The 21,553-nt window shown below is 44.0% G+C and overlaps 1 protein-coding gene across 2 annotated transcripts; it reads left to right on the top strand.

The window, feature by feature from the left end:
* The first annotated feature begins 119 nt into the window (after nt 1-119).
* Nucleotides 120-21,549, top strand: LOC137108394 (neuronal acetylcholine receptor subunit alpha-7). 2 transcript variants are annotated; one of them, XM_067492896.1, is made up of 11 exons: nt 120-668; nt 1,703-1,815; nt 3,441-3,580; nt 5,190-5,234; nt 9,632-9,741; nt 11,205-11,284; nt 12,066-12,233; nt 14,357-14,638; nt 16,042-16,128; nt 16,966-17,075; nt 18,745-21,549. In XM_067492896.1, exons 2-11 carry the CDS (start codon nt 1,761-1,763, stop codon nt 19,321-19,323), a joined length of 1,656 nt encoding a protein of 551 aa, XP_067348997.1. In that variant the 5' UTR covers nt 120-668; nt 1,703-1,760; the 3' UTR covers nt 19,324-21,549. The 2 variants fall into 2 exon arrangements, with proteins under 2 accessions (XP_067348997.1, XP_067348998.1); XM_067492897.1 differs by lacking the exon at nt 120-668 and having other exon boundaries at nt 1,066-1,815; nt 14,444-14,638.
* The last annotated feature ends 4 nt before the right edge of the window (nt 21,550-21,553 follow it).

The following is a 21,553-nucleotide window of genomic DNA, read 5'->3' as shown; positions in this document are numbered from 1 at the left end:
CGAACCTCCTCGATGAAACACCTCCTGTAGTCTTCTCTTCTGTCAGCTGAGACGGCCACAGAACGACGTCCTGTCCAAATGTTTTGCCAAAGTTTGATGAGTTTTTTTCAAGCTGAAATCGAGGACAAGTCAACAGAAGTTAGCAGACACCCTGGTATCAGTGGCGTGACCTCGAATAACCGTGGTTCAACCGTGATGCCCCTTTTAATAGTGTTACACATTTACAGCTTGACTTGTACTCAAATAGTCGGTAGAGTAAAACTCTACTCACTGTCTACGGCCGACAGTGAGCTCAGTGAGTCCTGGTCCTTACATGGAAACACTGTTAGCTCCAGGTGAAGAGACACATCAGTTAATAGGTTTGTCCTTTAATGTGTCTTATTGTGTCTCACTATGTAACTTGTGTGGCATTTTAACATTTGGCAAATTTAATTCAGGTGTGTCGGCCCAGAAATGTCTTTACAGAGCGCAAAGCTGAAGAAAAACCAAATTATTCTACAGTATTGTGAAGTATTAACAACTATTCAGTGGCCTCTTCCATTGCCAGGTATCTTCTGTCATGTTAAGTTGTTGCAACTTATATGTGAAGTAATATCCTGGGGTTCATTTCTTTACAGTGGGCCCCTCTAACCAATCAGAGTTGATGTTGAGGACCTGTCCTGATTAAGGTTAGAGCATGATTCTACAAAAACTATCTTTAAAAATCACTGGAGCATAAACGGAGCTTTAAAAACTATAAAATGACAAAGGCATTTTTATGGTTCATGTAAAAAGAAACGTGCAGCCGAGGAAAAACGTGTGATAACATAATGTAGCAGCGTACATCAGGGTGTGAACTGCACTGAGGAAACATGTCTCAGATGTTGGCACACACCATTTCCCCTATTCAATATTCAACACATATTGGTGAAACTGTTGCTTTAACGTCTTTGCAGATGCCAGGAAAACATGCTCAGGTGGAGGTTTTGGGTCAGTGTGGTCAATGGCGGCACAGTCAATGAAGCATGAATGAGATCTGAAGGTGTTTTGGTTGTTTTCGGTTTGTTGAACTGTGGAGTTGCAGCAGCAAGAACGAAGAGAACAAAACCCATGATTTTGAATCCGAGACGTTTGACAGGAGGGTGTTAGCTCCATGAAGCAGGTGTATCTGATGTCTACATCTCCACACTAAGACACAGCTGTCGAATGATTATCGTGTCACATAAATCCAGTTTTCAGTTCAGCACGTCAACATCTTTTGACTTGAAAATGACCAGATCAGGGTTTGTTCAGCAGGATCGTTAAAACCACAGGCCACCTTCAAAGCCTGTGAGACCTGTGAGAACAACAACATTCTGGGAGATGAAGAAGAGCAGGAGAGGACTGATGGACTGAAGCAGTTCAGATGTTGGTGTGGGTGCATCTGTTCACACCTCACCTCAATGTGGCTCAGTTAAGATGCAGATGCTGTTTCACATTTGAATTTTCTAGGACTGTGCAGCTGTGGCAGGAGGAGCAGTGATTTCTAGTTTAGTGTGAAGGAGGCAGGAAGTCCAACATCAGTTCATCCAGCTTTGAAAGCACGACACGCACACACACACACACACACACACACACACACACACACTCCAGCTGCTGAAGCTTCTCCTTTGGATGTTTGTTGGGAGGGGGCGGAGCTTTCTCCCTCCTCCACTGATCTCTCTCTCTCTCTCTCTTCCTCTAGTGTTTTCCACCGGTTAAGGAGGAACTCCGCTCAGTCCCTCGTCTCACGGCTGCTGAGGATGGACGCTCGGATCTTCACCCTGCACATCCTGACACTGTGCTGCCTCGTCCACAGTAAGTTCAACACACACACACACACACACACATCTGTGAATGAATGTGTCCCACATTCACAGAATAATCAATAATCCTAAGAACAGTCGTCTTCCATGCGGGAAACGAATTCAGCAATAGACAAAATGAATAGATGTAAAGGACAAAAATCTGCACTAAATCGTGAGAAATACATCAATTAAAGCAAACACTGGACAAAATAACATGAACACTGTAAAAACAAAAAAAAAACACTGTGGCGCTGAGTGCACGTCTGGTCATCTCACCTTTTGGTGACACTGTTGTCGTCCAGACTTGGCATGAGTACGAGTTCACCATCCAAGCTGCTGTGCTACTGAAGGTGGATGGAGATGAACGGGTGGAGGAGCTGCAAAGTTCAAAGGAAGGAACACGTGACGAAATGGGACTTTTCTGTTAGTTTGATCATAGACGTCTTTGTCTGTCACAGCTTCACAACTTATAACTTGTCGTTTTGTAGTTGTAGCTTTCAGCAAAGTTCATACAGTCACGTCCAAATATATTTTATCGTTCTGTCATCGTTCTGCCTGAATGTTTGGTGGCGACAAATGAACACCATCATCAGTGGATTGGTCAGCTTTAGTTTGGTTGTTGCTCCTTTACGTCACCATCGAGCTGCTGTTTGGTTTCTTCTCTGGTGATGCTCTGCAGCTTTCTTCACTTCCTGCTTGTTTTCTCTGTTTTTCCCTTCAGTTTTACCTTTTAGCAAGTTGAAGTGCAGCTCAGGTGGATTCAGCTCCAGGTGTGATAAACTGAGAACCACAAAACGTAACAGATGAGAAAAAATTTCTTAAAAAGTTTCTTAAATAGTCCAATTATGTTCCAGACCGTGCACATGCTTCAGGAATAATGCTGCTCAGTGCTTTTAGCTCACACCTCTGAGCCATGCAGCTCTATTGTTGTTCGAAAACCACCGTGCAGGACTGACGAGCTGGTCAAGGTCTCATTCAGCACCTGTGCATCATCTCCACTGAGACTGATGAAGCCAGGCTGCACGCAGCCTTTAAGGCCTCTGTGATCTGGGTGAATCGAGGCTGTCTGAGATGAAAGGTGGCGATTGAGAGAGAAACTTGGGGAAATCTTTGATCGTGGATGCAAAGCTGGGGTCTTAGCTCTCCACTGTGACACCTCTGATGGCTGACAAACCTCTGCTCTGACGTTGTGAGATCAGTAAAGCTTTATTCTGCAGATCTCGACAACATATTGTTGTAGGTGTTTGCTGCCATTAAGCTTTTTAGGTGGAGATGTGACAGAAAAATGGGCACATTGTTCGTGTTTCTTGAAATCTCTAGAGGACTTCGACCCCTGGGCCAGCTTCACAGGTCCCCGGATCGAATCTCTGGCCAGCTGCTATTTGCCAGCAATAAGTCAGTCCCCTACAGGTGTGGCAGAGGCCTCCTGCAATTAGGAAGGTCTCTGAATGTGGACGAAATCCCTCAAAGCCCTACAACCACTAAAAAAGGAGTTTTGAAAGTATCAGGGGATGTTCCAGTCCCAAGTGAGGGACGCTCTCCAGCAGACAATTCACGTCCTCCATGTTTTGGTAATGTGGCACATTTGGCAGTACCTCCTGACAGGACTTAATGTGGTTCCGTGCTCGTCTGCAGGCTCTCAGCAGGGCGCGTACCAGCGGCGTCTCTACAAGGAGCTGATGAGGAACTACAACCCGTTAGAGCGACCGGTCAACAACGACTCCCACAGTCTGACCGTCCACTTCAGCTTCAGCCTGCTGCAGATCATGGACGTGGTGAGAACACACACACACACACACACTGACTGTCCATTGAGGGTTGATTTGATTAGAAAAAGACGAGGTACCTCTCTGTGCGATTGTCTGCTCTGGAACTAAGTGACCAAATGAAACCTGTGAGAGTTAAACTCCAAAGCAACATTTGCAGCATTTTCTTTTTCTTTCTTTTGGAGCAGAGAGCAGCTGCTCTGAGAACAGTTAAGTTCTTGAATCTTAAAAGACAGACACAAAACCTCGTTTAGTTTCTGTATTTCCTGATGTTTCTCCCAATATTCAGCAGCAGAAAGAGGTGAGACAGTCGTGGGAAATTCCTCTGTTCCCTCCTTTTTTTAGTCTTTCACTCCCCATTGTATTACAGTAGGTTCATTTACTCTAATAATATTAATTATTACACTAAATGAATACGTAAAATCATTGATTGCTTGCTCCTCACTGCCTGCAGTCTCGTCGTTCATCCCTGATGATCACTGTGGACCAGAGCCACGTGAGAAGCTGCATTGGCGACATGTTGTCCTCTGCATCTGGGTCCAGCTGAAAACACTAGTGTCCTCATCAAAAAGCTTTGTTTCCAGTTAAACTCGCTGCACAACTGAAACAGCAACAGTTACAGGTTTTCCTCAGCTGCTAAGATGCGTTTAGTGAAATCACTTTTACATAGGTTTCACACATTTTGATCTTTTATCCGAACAATTAACACGCACGAAATTTTGTCATTATGGAAAGAATAAAGTACAAATACTGTGCCGCTCAGAATTTGTGGAGCTTAACTTTAAAAGTTTGACTATAAGTTGTGTTTGAGTGAAAAATCTGCTGCATGTTTTTAAAGTTTTGTGAGAACAGTGTCATTTTGAGCAGTGAGCTTCTGTTTCAGCCTGTTTGTTCACTGAGGGGACACAGTGTCTCAAACAGTCTCAGAACGTGTCTGGGCAAAGTTTGTAGTTTGGTGCTCACTTACAGCCTCAGCATGGGCACTGACACGCTGCAGCACGGCAGCTGCTGCTGTCACCATCGCAGCGTGTGGTGATGCACACACACAGTTTGATACGGCAGGCGTCTGCAGAGGCTCCACATGGAGGAGAATTCAGTGTAAAACTGCAGAACAACAGCTGTGTAACGTTGACTCTGGTGATAATCTGAGGCCACGCGTTTCCAGGGCTTCAGGCTTATTTCAGTCTCCACTTCGAAATAATCTGTGACCCTATAGCCAACGCGAGGGATGTTTGAGCATTCGCAGACAACTCCATCCTGTTTCTTAATATCAATGTAAAACCATTTAAGTTATAAAAGGTGCAATGAAGACAAAGATCTGCTGGTCACATTAGGATGAGGGTCAGTCGTCTAAAAAAAGAATTGTGCTATTTATCTTTGTCGGCTCACTCAGGAGCCTCCATCCTTTAATTCCTTGAGTTTGCTTGGCTACGTGAGAGCGTATTAACAGGCCGGACATTCATCAAACTGACATGATCCATATTCATCCTCCCTTCTGCTGGACCGCTGCCACGTTCAAGAATAATTTAAAGGAGTGAAAGAAGCGATTGGACAGACTTTTAACTACGGCTGCAGTGACTCAGGTCACACTGATGGGTTTCCTGTTTTTCCCTTGTAGGACGAGAAGAACCAAGTGCTGACCACCAACATCTGGCTGCAGCTGGTGAGTAGTCGACTAATTTATTGACTTTTAGAAGTAAGGCTCCCTGTGCAACTGGTCTCCTGTTCATGTATTTAATCAGATTAAGATTAAGAAGAAAAAGTCATAACACCTTTATAACTACGGAAGCAGAGAAACTCCAGTGTCATGAGCCCCCACACTGCTGCATGTCTACTGTACCACTGTCCCATTTCTAAACACTGAAGTGCAGCACTTTGCACCCACCTTTGACACATCCAGATGCTGTGCCCAGACGTACTTCCTGTGCAGCATGTGTCCACTGATAAACGCTTTTTGCACTTTAGTTGTTGTTGCTTGCTGCTGTTTGGTTCCACCCACAGCTGCAGAGCTGCGAAGACGATTCACCATGTTGGACGTGCCAAGTTTCTAATTTCCTTAATTATCCGGTGGTGTTTGATTTTATGGATTTCCAAAGTAACCAGTCGATTCACCAAACCAGTAAATTCCCCATCTTCTGTGCTAAGCTAAGCCGCTGTAGCTTCCTTTGCACTGTAGAGATATGAATGTGGCATTGGGCTGAATCTTCTCAGCGAGAAAACAAATAAAGGACATTTCCCAAAATGTCAGAATATATTTTTCAGATATATTACATCTTTTTTAGCCGTGACTGTGCTCAGATGGGAGCTGGTGCAAGTGGTTAAGTTATGTCACCAGGGATCCAACACCTCTGCTGGACCTTCATCCATCCTCCTCTGCACTGCAGTTAGAATACAGAAACCGAATCCCAGATCGTATTTACAGATGGAACTATTTGTGCCGGGCAGGCCACCGGGGACGGTGGTAAACTCTAGTAATAAATGGAAGCCTGCAGCCTCATCGCCACGTCCTTCCATCAGCTCGGCTCCCAGTGACGCTCAGGAGGAACTGCAGGACTCCAATGTTTGACCCAGATTGCTTTTGTGTGCTGGAGGAAACCTCATTCCAGCAGGCAGCAAATGGAGCTGCGACGTCTTTCTCCGTCCCCATAAATGCGTCGTCTGCAGATCTCCTGCTTGCTCAGAGTCGTGGGCTGAAACTCTGACACCTTCTGCCATTCGATCCTTCACACATTTCTAACAGCAACTTCCCAAATCGTCTCACTCAATAAAAAGCTGCTTCCTTTGCCTTTTGACTGTGGTGTGAATGTCAAAGCTAATGGAGAGCGCAGGAATTCATTACCAGGGCTTCCTAAAGCCATTTCATGCACTTATCCACATTTAATTAGGTTTCTTATCAGGTCCTGTGGAATGTGTGTTTGTAAAGTGGTGATACACTAATCCAGCCTAATCTGCTGCCCTCGGATGGAAAGGTTGGTTCTTCCCAGGAGGCTCGACATTTCCTCACCGCTGAGCCCTTCCAGGACCAACTATTCTTTTAGCTTAATTTAATATGGCCTTCACCTCTCCTCCTCCTCCTCCTCCTCCTCCTGCTCCTGCTCCTTTTCCAGTGCTGGAGCCATTGCAGGCTTTTTTGTGAAGGGGATCAACTTCTGCTGCATTTCAGCATCGGGAGATGTGTGGGTTGATTAATGTCAGTGTTACTGCAGTTTCTCCTGGCAAACTGCAAAACTTGGAAAGTAAAAATTCAGCCTCAGTATTGACATTTCAGAGCAGATGTTTCCCCTCCGGCCTTCACAAACAGCTGGCACTTTAAAGCTTTTTCATTATTTTGATGATGATTTGAGGGACAGCATCCTTTTTTTTTTTTGTTTTCTCCCCCCAGTGGTGGAAACAGGCTTGAATAGTAATAAGATCCTCAGAAACCTCAAATTATCCAGTAATTCTGCCACAGTCATAATCCTGTTAAAAATACAACACCAAACCTAAAACTTATCCACACTGGACAGAACGAGTCCAAAGTAAATGGACTATAATTTGTTTAATTGTTGAAGATGGACCCGTCTGTAAAGTACTGGGACTTTAAACCCCCTTGTTTTTATCTTCTTTTTTCAAAAAACCTTAGTATTGCATCACTTAGACGCCTTTGCTTTCATGGGTTCAGGTTTCTTCTGGTGTCGTTCTACTTGGACTCTGTGAGCCTTTGGACGTTTCTTTGGACGAGAGCAGAAGACACAGAATTCCTCACCTGCTCGTTTAAAAACGTGAACAGTCTTTGACGTCTCTGAGCATAAAGCAAATTTGTCATCTGCAGCCCCCCAGTTAAGCTTGATGTATGGTAACTTCATTTATTTTAGATTCCTGTGCGTTTCTCAGTTTGTAATTAAAGAAATGTCAGGAAATGCAATGGCACTGGGTTCTAATTAAATTATGTAAAATAACCAAACGCGTGACATCAGTGGCTCAGTTTGTAGAGCGGCCGACCCTGAAGTTATGGGATAAATCGAATGGACAATCAATCAATCAATCAATCAATCAATCAATCAATAACCCAAGAATTTAACAATTCATTGGTAATTTAAAAAATAATAAGACAACATTGAAAATAAGTCGACAATAAATAAGCAATAAATTAATTTAAACTGAAATAAATGTTTGTTATTGTAAAACTCTTTCAGCATCGTTCTGTGTTTTTTATGCATTTTTTGTTTCATGTATTTATTTTCTTTTTTTGTCAAACCTGACTACAAATGTCCTTTGGAAGCATATCAAGGTCCATACAGATGCAGGTCGTGCAGCTGTGTCCCAGTCGTTGTGCTAAGCTAAGCTAAGCTAAGCTAAGCGTCCGATTGATTTACTAATCTACTCTGAGAGAGAACCCGATTCTTAATATTAACTTTGCAGGTAGATTTAGTTAAGACCAAGGGAAATGATGCATTACATCTTATTGTACATAAAAACTAATTAGAACATTTCTTTCTGATGATTTAAAAAGTGACAGTGCTGCTTCAAATCACTAAACACTCGCTGCTCCGTGAGCTGGTAACAGATGAAACTCACTCTACTGATTTAAAAAAATCTATTAATTGTTCTTTATGTCAGTGGACATAAAACCATTTATTCATTTCTTGGTGCATTTTTATGAACTCCACGGGAGAAAATCTAATTTAGAAAACATTTCTTTGAAGTCTGTCCCCAGACGTCTTCACACAGACAGGAAGTCCAGATCCTTGTCTTTGATTTCTGGGGGCATCTCTGCAGCCGCTGCCACAGTCCTGCTTTCAACAGATTCCTCCTGGGAAAAACATTCCAGCGCAGTGACAGGCAGTAAACAAGGCTGATAGAAATGTGTGCGACCTTCAGCTGTCACCGCTTCAAACCATCAACGCAGACCAAAGAGCTCAGAGAGGCTCTGAAACGGGCTGAGCCGGTCACCGGAGCTGTGAATGCAAATGAAACGTCAGCCAGCATCCTTCTACTACACAATGGCTCTTACATAAGCTTCAGCAGTATAATGGAGGTCTCTCAAAGGGGGACGCACAGCCGAGCGGCAGCTTCTCAGCTGCTTTCAGGCCAGAAATGCACTTTTATATTCTTTTTTTTTTGCTACTTTACATTCTCTCTATTTTTATATTGTTTAGTTGAACAATACGGACAATAGAGGTTATGTTGCACCTACAGTTCCAGCATGTACATTCTGATTAGAGAGGAGCAGTAGTAAACCTACAATTTACACAACAAAGAAAATCAGTGCACAGTACTAGAAAGTACTCAGTATTAAGTTAACTCCACCTGTTTGTTTGCTGCAACTTTGAACGTCTGAGTTACTTGTTGAAACGGGCAAATGGGTTCCTCTAAAGAGACCAAATCCTAATTTTGTAACTTTTCTTGTAACTGTTGGACACAGCTTTGATCTTTAGCCATAGTTTATTTCCTTATTCGCCCATGTTCACCAGACCCCCGCACAACTTTACGACTGTGCATTCTAACAACACTAGACCAATCTCCAAAAGCACTGGAGCAGTGAGGCAAAAGCTGCTTTGTTCTAAGTTGTGTATCAGGTCCAGATGTAATTAACTGGAAATAAAAGCTGAAACGTTGATCCGTTGTCTCTCATTCATCTTTTGACATCGAACCCAAATGTTTTCAGTCTACGGCAGAAATAAAGGAATTTGGCCTCACTGTTCCAATACTTTTGGAGGGGGAGTGTATGTTAATATATACCCTTCTACTAACTAAGCCTTTGAACTCCATGGACCCTCTCCCATCTCACTTGTCAATAGCTGTAATTATCCAGGGCTCAGATCAGTCCCACCATAGTTTGTAAAATGTACTTCACACTGTACTGCATTACTGTGAATCATAGTTTTACTCGTAACCTTCAAATAATGTAATTCTCCCTCTGTCCTCCTAAACGGGAGGCTGTAGCTCAGGTGGTAGCTCAGCCGTCCTTGAACCACAGGGTCGGTGGTTCGAATTCTGGTTGACTAGACGCCAAATTGTCCCTAGAATGGGATTTTACTATTGGAGTGAAAGTGTGTGTTTTTGTATGTGTGTCTGCAGTACTGGACGGATTTCTACCTGAAGTGGAACATGTCCGAGTACCCAGGTGTGACCACTGTCAGGTTCCCCGACAACCAGATCTGGAGGCCCGACATTCTTCTGTACAACAGGTACCTGGTCTTCATGCTGCTGACTCACAGCTGGTGGAGGGTGATCTGTCACTTTGTTCCCAGTATTTATACCATGAAAAAGTCATTTGTGCTCTCAGTGTAACTCTGTGGGTTGTTGACATGGTGCAGAGCCACATCGTGAGACCTCCTTGTTATCATGAGACGCTCAACTGAACTCTACTCGTTCTTCATGGGTTTTCTATTGAGATAAAGTTGTGAATAGTACCTGGTACATTTTGTTATGATCTACATGAAGCTGCAGACTGTTGATGGGTTGGAGAGAAGCTTCAGTTCATCACTGCTGTCTTCCTTCTAGCTGGCTTCAGCTTATGAAACACAGTTTATTTCCTTTTGACAAACGGCCACATCCCAAGAATCAGCAACATTCCCTCTATATTGTCCCTTGTTCCCCAGTTTGTCTTGGCTCTGTCCAGCTGGACAGACCATTCACATAAATGGGGTCATAACAGGTAGATTCACCAAAGAAAGAAAAGGGAAAGACTCTAGAGGAAGTGAGTGAGTAAGGTCAGGAAAACTCGTAAAGTCTCACCAGGAATCTATTAAAATGGTTTGGTGGTTTGTCTGTTGGTGGACAGGATGAAGATGCTTTAGGTCACAGTGAGACGCACTGAATGAGCCCATAGACACCTCAATCCGTTGCAGGTTTATTTTCCTCCCTCCTTGAGATTCAGTGAACGAGCTAATTCAGCTCATTCCCTCTCATCAGCGTTAACACACACACACTTCAGAGCTGCCGTCTGTGGGAGGTTCGCTGCTGGATGCTGACGAGCGTTTTGGCTCATTAACCGAGCAGGAACAAAGTTTAGACCTGGCAGGAAGAGAGGGCAGCTTGTCAGAGGGAATATTGACCTGGCTGGCTCTAATGAGGCGGGGACGACGGACGGGACCGAAGCCTGACTTTGACTTATAATTGGACACTGGGTCAACTTTTTCAACTATCAGCAAACTCACTGAGTAAAGATGTATTTTTTTTTTATCCCACTGTTTTTAATTGGCCTCATGGGGCTTTGGAAAGTGAGGACATTTTTAAAATTGAAAAGTTGTGACGTTTTTCAAAAGCAAACACACGGAGGTGGACATGGAAACCGGTGGATTTAAAGTAAGGGCATTTTTTAAAGAGGATGTTTTGGGGGGGGTCATTGTGTAGAGACCAGGGCAAAGAGAGAAGGGTGTGATGTGCAACAAAGGTCCAACAGATGGAGTTCAAACCAAGGACACTATTGGATGTAACCTTTCCCAAAATACAAGGACATTTTGTATAATGTCTTGTTTTGAACCCACAGGCTTTTTAAATGCAAGAATCATTTCTCTGATGTTCTGCTTTAAAGATTAGAAAAACGTGGGGACATTTTTGGAAAGCTATAGAAAACAGGCAAATATTCAGATGTCTTGTCGTGTCACAGATGGACACACTGTCTCACTGTGTCTGAATCTGTCCACAGTGCTGACGAGAGGTTTGATGCCTCCTTCCACACCAACGTCCTGGTCAACTCCAGTGGTCACTGCCAGTACCTGCCACCAGGTAACGTGTCTCCTGTCCCCTTTTTGATGTTGTCGTCCACAAACCACAGGAGGTGGAAGCACATTTCATTTGTTCCCACTTCTAACAGCACTGATGTGAGGGGGGGAGCAGTGGTTAGCACTGCTGCCTCACAGCTGGAAGGTTGTGGGTTCGCTGTGTGGAGTTTGCATGTTGCCTGTAGGTGTGAACTTGCGCGTGAATGATTGTCTGCCTGTGTCTCTGTGTGGCCCTGCGATAGACTGGCGGCCTGTCCAGGGTGGACACCACCATGGGGGGATTCATCATTTTTTTTTACCCTTTTTGCCGTCAGAGCCACAATTTCCAACCAGAAATCCATAACCAATAAACGTAACAGCTTTATTAGCATGAAAAGCTGACATTAATCAGTGTATCTCTGGGGGCAGGGGAGGGGGCTTGGACCGTCTGAACAGCTGTGAAGTTGGCTCGATTTAGCTTTTCTTCGGCCTCTACAGGCTCTGAGTGTATTGGAGCTCTGACAAAGTGATTTTAAAACCCTGTTTCATAACAACTCCACCATTTTTTTTTATTGCGGGATCATTAAACGTTGATCTTCCTCTGAAGGAAGCAGGTGCTGGTTGCTTTGGTTCGGTTCTGGCTGATCCACAGACTTAATAAAAGCAGTCCTGTGCAGAGGGACTGGGTTTGTTGGAGTCTGTAACATGAGGAAACGTCCCTGCTTCATTCACTCTGAATCCTGACTGTCCTTGTTTTTGTTCCTTTAATAACACAAACAAAGACTAAGATGTTTTCTGAGTTTTAGGAATATTCAAAAGCACCTGCTACATCAACGTGCGCTGGTTTCCGTTCGACGTGCAGCGCTGCGACCTGAAGTTTGGCTCGTGGACATATGGTGGCTGGTCTCTGGACCTGCAGATGATTGACGCTGACATCACTGGATACATCGCCAACGGGGAGTGGGACCTCGTGGGTAAGAGCAGCTCAAATATAAAGCTTTTCTTAGTTTTTTCGTTTTGCATTTGGTTTTGAATCAGAGCCATTTGAATCATAGAGACAAAGTCAGACGTGGGCGCTGCAGGTAAAACCTGTCAGTTCTTGGCTGATAGGCGTCAGAGTTCATTACCAGCTGACAGTTGAGTAGCTTGATCTCAAACAAAGGTGAACAGTGTGTGACACGTGCTCATCAGGTGAGGTTCAAATAAACACGCTTTGCGTTTAAAACAAGTTGCATTTTGCCTCTAAAATCACTGCACGTGCTGACGTCACTGTTCAGGACCACGGACTAAAAAGCTCCTTCAGGTCTTTCAGCAGCAGATAACTGGTCTGGTAGAGGACGGACTCTGTCCTCCGCCACACAGCTGCTGGAGGAGACTAATTATGAGGGATCCTCCTGGGTCCCAGAGGAGCTGAAGCTCCGCTGTTTGTACCAGCAAATGAAAGGGAATAAAAATGAAAGAGAGCGGAGAATGAAAGCAAGAGACTCTGCTCAGCCAACGAGCCGTTCAGAGGGAACTTAATTGAAAATCTCAGCAGCATGTTTTCCATTTACCCCCTCCCCCCACCCACCCACCCCCTCCCTCCTATCACCTCATGGAGATTAAAACCAGTGTAGTGAGCCACGCAGCGATGTAAAGACAGATGAAATGTAGCCAGGCATGATGCACTTTACTGCAGGAGAATCAAAAAGAAGCAGGGAGGTTTTTCTGCCACTTCCTCCAGGAATCAGTAGGCGAAATAAATCAGAAATCAGAACTATGGAGCTTAAGGTTAAAGAGTGTTTACTGCTCATTACACGAGAAAAGGGTGAGTTTGTTTGGATTCTTTCAGTAAAGCTGCAGCTGTCCCACATTTACACTAGTAACTAAGAATAGAAAAAGCAACCAAATAAGTGTAATGAAGATCAGCAAAATGTAGAATCACTGCACTGTTGTTCACCTCGGTGCAGTTTGCGTCTGTCCACACTGTTCTAACCGCTTCACAGGTCGACGGGTCAGAGTGGACGTTCCTGAGCTTTTGCACTGACGAGAATGAGACAGACGTGACCTTTGGCCAAAAAAATCCCATCAGTTCATCTTTGACTCCAAGTGCAAATTTTTATTTTTCTTAATTAATTTTTAAAAAACTTGATGTTTGAAACTGTGATGCGTTTATGGGCGTTCGACAAATACACCCCTGCCGCCAGCTGCTGGACAATTACACATTAATCCTAGAACTCTGCAGTTAGAGTGTTTTGTGTTTAGCACTGTGCTCACAGACATAAAGCAGCTGGCAGTAACTGGACTCATGTTTATATGAAGGACAGGGACCATTTGAACGTCCTTCTCTGAACCAGATGAAGCCGATGATGTGATTTCTTTCTTACTGCTGAGGCTCTAAGATTAGCTGTCAGCAGTAACAGAGGTCAGAGGTCACAGCGTCTACACAACTGAGGGAAACCTTGTGTCTAGTGTAAGGAATAATAGGAGATGACTGGACTTGAAAAAATGGGAAGGTTTTGGTTATTATCAAATCATGTGCTTATCGGAATATCTTTGAAATGGCACAAACATGATGGCAGCACAGGATTATTATTCCACTATGAAAAGGAAAGCAGGCTTCTTTCCTGTCGTCCTCGTCAGCAGGCTGCTCAGCGTTTGATTTTGGGGGAGGATTTGATTTTGTGTGAAATGTTGAAATAAATGTCTTGTGGAGAAACAAATGACCTTTCTGAGACATCTGAGGTGAAACAGGGTCATGTCTGTAAGTCAGAGAGTGACAAGAGCCAACGTTACGGAGGACAATCCCCCACAAACCAAGACGTGACGGAATGTGTGTGTGTCGATCCTGAGGTGGGAGAACGAGCAAGAAAACAGACTTACAGACTCTAAAGTTACTGGGTCAACCTGCTTTTCCAGAGCTTCCCCAGATGACACCATCTGAAATCCTAATGGTGAAAATCTCCTCCGGGTGATGTCATCTGTGGGTGTTTTCATATAGTTATGTCAGAGAGAAGTCTAACAGCATTAATGTTCGTTTACGCGCTAAACTCGAGCCACAGAAAGCAAGTTGAACATTGGTGAAGTCGCCCTTTAATAATGTAAACCTGTCACACAGAGCCAGAACCACTGCACAGATATATGCTGCCTTCAGAGGTTTCCTGTGAGACCAGGACCAGATCGTTTGTTGGTGGTTTGTTCGCAGAGGTTCCTGGGCGGAGGAACGAACGTTTCTACGACTGCTGTAAGGAGCCGTACCCTGACGTGACCTTCACCGTGGTGATGAGGAGGAGGACGCTCTACTACGGACTCAACCTCCTCATCCCCTGTGTCCTCATCTCCACCCTCGCGCTCCTCGTCTTCCTGCTGCCTGCTGACTCTGGAGAGAAGATCTCTCTGGGTGAGGACCCTTTAAAACAAAGCTGGGTTTGGGTTTACTCAAGTAAAGGTACGAAGCAGATTATTTACATTTTAGTACAAAATAAAAGTAAATCATAAGAAAACAGTGTATTTTAAACATGACTGATTATGGTAATCATGGTAAAACATGCACAGTAATTTAGAAACTAAGGGTCAAAGGTCACTGTTGGTAAAGGTGGAGCTGAGTTTTACCACGTTATCAATGATTTAAATCTTGTTTTATATAGCAGCAGCATTTTGTACAGTTCAAAGTGCTTTACAGAGTTAAAGAGAGAAGAAAAGACAAAAGGACTCAAATGGTAAAAATACTAAGACAAAATTGACAATAAGACTCCACCAAATGAGGACTATAAGACATGAAGGTATGAGGCTATAGGACAGTGAGACTAACACACGTAAAAGATTACAAATAAAAAAAAGAGATAAATCAGATAAAAACAATGATGGATAAAACATGAAAATCAACGAGAGGATAAAACAAAGTAATAAATCACATAAATTATATGTAAAAACCAAAATTGCTAATTGCATTTGATTTAAATGCACATATAAAATACTTTATCCAAAGACCAAACTAAAAGGCTGGATTTCACATTTGCTTTTAAAATCATCCACACTTTTGTTCTGAGATCCTCACTTTCTGTTAGTTCATATTATTTTTTTAAATGAATCCATCCGGCGGTTTTAATGCTGATCTGTGGATATTACAGCACATCACAAAAACACGACCTCTTCACCATATTGAACAATATGAGACCAGTTCCTGGTCGTAACATCTCTGCAGTTTTCATCAACAGACTGCTTCCCCAAACTTTTGCAGCTCATTAACTGGCTCAGTGGCTGTCGCTGCAAACAGCTGCTTTCAGCAATCACATGCAGTTTCTTCCTGAAATGCACATCCTACTTCCCCCATGAATGCTACACAAATATATAATCTTACGTGCATTGTTGATAAGGGAGCAGTGTGGTATATTACCAGTAGCTCTGTGGTGTTTTTCACAGTTGGCGGTGTTACGAGGCCTGTTGAGCCTTGTGTGAACGTTTTTGAGTGCGAGTGAGCGCTCTTAGTTTGTGTGGATCTGTGTGTCTGAGATGAAGGTGCCCTGTCTGATCGGCTGGAAGTGCCGGGAGCTGATTGGTGCATCTTACGCTTCCCGGGGTTTAAAATTCTGGCTCCCAGCAGCCAAACTGGCTTCTCTGGCAATAAATAAAAAAATTAATAAATTGCACACTTGGATTTTGGTTGGGGACCTGGGTGGGAGCAGCCTTATTTATCCTTGTATGTTACTCTCCTACCACCTAGACAGGGGCGGAACAAGCGCAAACGTGGGATTTATCAGTGGCTGTGAATAAACTGAGTTGACGAGGCGTTTGTGTCTGCAGGCATCACGGTGCTGCTCTCTCTAACTGTCTTCATGCTGCTGGTGGCTGAGATCATGCCGGCAACGTCTGACTCCGTTCCTCTCATAGGTGAGCACCTCAATCAGCGCTTCATCACGTCATCACACTGTTCCACCTTCATCACCTGACTCCCCTCTCAATATGTGTCAGCGCTGAGTTGGTAGTTACGCATGACTGAGCAGGACGTGGAGTCAAAAATCTCAGCCTCACAATTCTGAACTAAACCCAGTGGTTTTAAAGTCGGCACGTGGTTGAAGAAGAAACCGCATGTGAACAAGACGAGTTTGGTGTTGAGAAATACTTTTCCTGCTCAGTTAGTCCATCAACTAAACATTCAGGGATGAAACATCAGCCCTCCGGCATTAATCCTATGTACGGAGACGCATCAGTCTGGTTGCTACTCATCTAGTGTTTAGTTAAAGTGGCAGGAAGTTGAACAAGATTGTCCAGGTTGTCCCGGCAACATTTTCTACCTCTGTTTGAAGGATCCTAAGGTGTTTCCAGACCACATGAGACACTTAGACTCAGGGTGGAGGTAGCCTGATGAGGGGTCTGCACCACCTCAAGTGAATTCCCTGTCTGAATTCTGGATCAATGAGGCTTAACCCAGGCCGAAAAAACTCTTTACACCCAAAGCTGGAGCATCGTGTGCATTATGTTGAGCTGTAAAATTAATTTCAGTGTGAATTGAAAATGAACTTTGATCGTATTGCAGATGAGCACTGGTACATAAAAAGTCACGGACCTGGTTCCTCGTGGTCCTGCAGCTCACTGCCAACCTGACAACAGCAATCCACCATTTTCCAGCAGAGAACAACACACCTCAAAATAATAAATGACTAACACTGAAACTCCCTCTGGAGAAGTGTGTAAATCTAAACTCACCTTTGTCCTCTTGTGTTTCAGCTCAGTACTTTGCGACGACCATGGTGATTGTGGGTCTGTCGGTCATTGCTACAGTTCTGGTTCTGCAGTATCATCACCATGACTCTGACGGAGGACACATGCCACAATGGGTCAGCTACTTCCTCCTCCTCCTTCTTTTCTTTTCTGCTTTGATGCTGTTGCTACGGTCTCGTTTGTGCTAATTTGTCTGTGGCTCATTCAGTTAACGAGCTCCGGGATTTAACAAGCTCCTAACAAGCAGTGTCAAGCTACTTCATTCACAGCAGCTTGAAAGTGAAGGACACGTTTAACATGGAGTTGTTGACATTTTGGATTCGCTGGGTCTTTACCCTAACTTGTACCTTTACAGCTAACTTCCTGACCCTGACCTGATTCTAGCCTACAGCCAGGTCTTGAACCTAAAACAGCCCTGTGAAGGTGTGAGCACAGACTACAATGCAGGCACGATGAGAGTCTCAAACCAAAATGCTGTCATGTACACGAGCTTTCCTTTGGGAATCTGAACAAGAGAAATTCCATTAAGGTGGAATTTAGTTTGAAGGTCATAGCTCTTACCTGTGCTGTGTGTGTGTGTGTGTTTGTGTGTCATGTTGCGGTGTGGAGGTGACAGCCTGTTCCTGCTGAGGAATACGAGAGATGACTGCTGAGCTGTGAAGGTGGAGCTGTGATGCTAAAAGGACAAATGTGTCTCGTTCTGGGACCAGTGGAGACCCGCAGTGTGGAGAGCAGCACTCTGAGACACTAACAGAATAAACCTAATAACCTTCTCTCAGTGGTTTATTTTGAGCACAGTCCATCCTCATCGTTCATTGAATGACTTTTTAATATTTACTTTATAAAAGAAGATGTAGGTCAGATGATGAAGACAACAGAATGTAAAACGTGTTTGAACTTTGCCTGGTAAATATTTAATGTGTGAACTGAAATGTTGGTGTGAAAGAGGAGATTTCCTGAGAGCAGCCACAGATTGAACTTCACTTTCATGTGTAAAACTCACGCTGCACACACACTTGTACACACGTCACACATCAACTCATCTCATGTTCCGCATTAACTCGTCTTTGCATAAATGAATTTTAATCAACTTGTTTTTATGTACATATTTTTGACTTTGTACTTTGTAAAGTCAACTTCCAAAAACGTTACTATAAATATTCCTCTTCTTCAGCCACCAAACCTGAGGCTGGTTGCAGTAACTTATATTATTGTTGATGATACTTTTTCTTTTTTGTTTTTTTTGGTTTAACTGTTTTTAAGTTTCACATTCAGTTTGATGATGTAGTATATAAATATTATCAGTATATAATATCAAAGTCCTCTCAGTGAGGTGGACAGAGTGGTGGACGGCACAACAAGACACAGGACTTTTCCACTGCAGTCTGGGGTTAAACTCAGCGTGAGATATGTGCATGTAGTTACTAAAGTAAAGAAGAAGAAGTCGCGTGTGACGTTATTTTGCTTAATTTGTCTGAAGCTGTTTTCTCTCATTCTTAACACAGTTGAGTGTGTAGGTGAAGTCAGACACAAAGGATGTAAAAAGCAGAGCAGTGTGATGCACATTCTTTGCAGTTGAACTGATTTCATGAAGCTCTGTCAGAGCCGTGATCCCTGAAACATCTTTGTATTTTTGCTGCTGTTGCCAATCAACCTGCCAATTTTGGAATCATTCAGAAGGTTTTAGAAACTGTTTAGTTCTTTTGTCAGATGAATAAATGTTCAGCTGAATTAACAAATCAGGGTTTTGTTTCTCTCCTTCTTGTTCTCTTCCTCTCGCCTCAGACTCGTGTGATTTTGCTGAACTGGTTCGCCTGGTTCCTGCGGATGCGGCGTCCCGGCGAGGCGAAGGTGCGTCTGGCCTGCCACCACACCACAAAACGCCGGCGCGGCAGCCTGTCCAGCCTGGAGCTCAGCGTCAGCCAGGGGTCGCTGCGGCACCACCCACAGGTAGCCAATGGCAACCTCCTCTGCGTCGGCTTTCGAGGTATGGAGGGGTTACACTACACCTCTCCCACCGAACCTGAGCTCCTCTGCTCACGGCTGGTGGGAGGTGGCGTTGGTGGGGAGGAAGACCTGCTGAGGGCAGGAGGTGGGGCTGCAGTAAGAGGAGCAGGAGCAGCAGGGCTCTCAGCCCTGGAGGTGGAGCTGAACCTGATCCTGGAGGAGGTCAGATACATCACCAGGCGTTTCCGCGGGCAGGATGAGGAGGAGACCGTCTGCAGCGAGTGGAAGTTCGCGGCAGCAGTGATCGACCGACTGTGTCTGGTGGCCTTCTCGCTCTTCACCATCCTCTGCACCATCGGCATCCTCATGTCTGCTCCCAACTTTGTGGAGGCCATTTCCAAAGACTTCTTCAGCTGAGGCGGAGCTTCCAGCGGACCACGATGCCTGCTGTCTGCTGGTCCATGCATATAAGGACGAAGCAGACATGTGCTCGTCTGTCTGTCTGTCAGTAATTTCCTACTTCTACTGTCTGTGGCTCTTAGCTGCAGGCCCACGCTTTCCACTGAAGACCTACAACAAATGTAAAAAGGCTCAGTCATTTCCTAAAAACAGAAGGAAATGCTGAGGACTGTCTTCAGCAGTGTTCGTGATGATGTTTAATAGTGTTGGACATGATGTGATATAACCAGCTTAATCCTTCATAGTATGAATGTGCTCCTCTGTTGTCCACTTGAAAGAGCCTCTAAAACTTTCTATTTCACTCCCTTGGCAGCTGCAGCCACTGCATTTACAATAGATTCCAACTGTGACCAACTTTAGCAATAAAACTAATTGTAAAAATGTCCTTTTACTCGGTTTGCTCCATATTTCCAGCAGCTTCAGTCTGTTGACAGCTGGGTTAGCTGTGTATTTCAGATACTGTATGATGAGCTCGTTAGGATGTTGCTGTTCTCACCAATGACTCTTCCTCTTCAGAGCAGAGATGAAGAAGCTCGCTGCACCTTTGTGATGCAGCCAATCACTGTTGAACACAACATGAATGAAGAGAAAAGTAACAACCCTACTTGTTGTTCCCGTTGTCATATCTGAGACCAGACAAACACAGACAGCCTGTGTGATCAGTAAAATATCAGATGCAGATTGTTAAACACTGTTTGAGTCTATTGAAAATGACTCTACTCTACTGCCAACTGCTATTTAGTCCAACAGCATCGGAAGGAAAATTCTGTACCAAACTGCATCACAGGCTGTAGTTTAACCACTGGCATCATTGTTGTATTAATCCCGTTTGACATATGACTGAAAAATGGCCACACAATTGTACAAGTAGGACTGACAGGTTTGTAGGTTGTTGTAGGTCCATTTACAGAAGCATTAAACAACATCTTCCTAGTGTGGAGAACTGCAGGATCAAGACCACCGTTCTTGTGGATCCCTGCCACAAAAAGCAGCCGTAAAATCCACGGGTTCCTGTGATTTGGGGCCCACAGAGGCTGCACGCTAGCTTCCGGACTTACACCACACGGCACTGTTTGATTTGAAGTGAAAACTGAAATGACCCCTTGGGCTTCATGCCAGTCAGTTTCAGTCTGGTTGACTAAAGAGGAAGAGCATGTGAAAACATAAAGTATTTACTAGAGAACGTTTCATTTCCCATCAGTGAATATGATGTAACTGCATAATTGATTTTGTGTTAATCACTTGATTTACATGTCGTTATACTCTGATGATCATATGTTCTGAATCTAATAATAACATCAATTACTTGTACTGTTGGGCAGCTGAAGCATTATAAAAGACTGATTACTGTATTTTTAATTCTGATAGGAAAATATTTGCCTCTGAGTGCAGTGAATTCAAAGTATGTTACACGTGGAAATAAAGAAAAGTAAATGTCCTTTGTTTCGGTCTAACCGAGCTTTCAGGACTTAACACGCAGAACATCTCCTCTTATTGATCACAGTGATTTTTCTCACATGCGACTCAAAATGTTCAGAAATGAGCCTGATCCAACTCTAACTGAGCTCCACACACTTTGTGTGTTGGAGAAGTTGTTTTTGCCAAACCTGGATTCATCCAAGTCCTGATGGTGAGAAAGTGATCAGACAGAACCAGAGAAAGAGAAGCAGCAGATGTTCGGAGACACTTGTGATAAAATGCAACAAAACGCTGATGAGAGGGTGTGTGACTGTCAGTGCACTCTGTGTGTGAATAGAGTCATTTTCCAGATCATTCTCTGGCTAAACTCATTTCCTTCTTTCTTTCCCGTGTGTCATTTCTGATTTGGCCGCCTGTGGAGGCTGAGCTGAGGCCGAACGAGTCCTGCTGTTATTGGCCCAACACTCAACCAGCAGCTCTTTCAGGAGGAAGAATACGTCCACTCTGTTTAAAAGGCCCAATCAGCGAGGACAGTACTGCTTTGTGGCACTGACAGAGTGGGACACAGTCTATCTGCTGGATGTCAGCAGCTCAGACTGCTGGTGCACGAGCTCTGTTCTGCATCCAAGTTTCACGACAAACCTGAGACATTTGGAGGCTGGAAGAAAGAAAGAATCACTGCTGTGCAACGGGGAAGATCTGCCAGACTCAGAGCTTGAAGCAGCAAATACAAAAGTTAAAAAACAGTTTAAAGCTCTGCGAGTTTCCC

Source organism: Channa argus, chromosome 23 (assembly GCF_033026475.1).
Source record: "Channa argus isolate prfri chromosome 23, Channa argus male v1.0, whole genome shotgun sequence".
Lineage (NCBI taxonomy): Eukaryota > Metazoa > Chordata > Actinopteri > Anabantiformes > Channidae > Channa > Channa argus.
The sequence above is the reverse complement of the archived record's forward strand: the minus strand, read 5'-3'. Positions and strand labels throughout refer to the sequence as shown.

Excerpts from the sequence above, each read along its gene's own strand:
- LOC137108394 (XM_067492896.1), top strand. The coding sequence starts at position 1,761 with ATGGACGCTCGGATCTTCACCCTGCACATCCTGACACTGTGCTGCCTC. Across the intron at positions 12,234-14,356 it reads CGGGGAGTGGGACCTCGTGG|AGCCAGAACCACTGCACAGA; the intron begins GTAAGAGCAGCT and ends CCTGTCACACAG. Across the intron at positions 17,076-18,744 it reads GAGGACACATGCCACAATGG|ACTCGTGTGATTTTGCTGAA; the intron begins GTCAGCTACTTC and ends CTCTCGCCTCAG.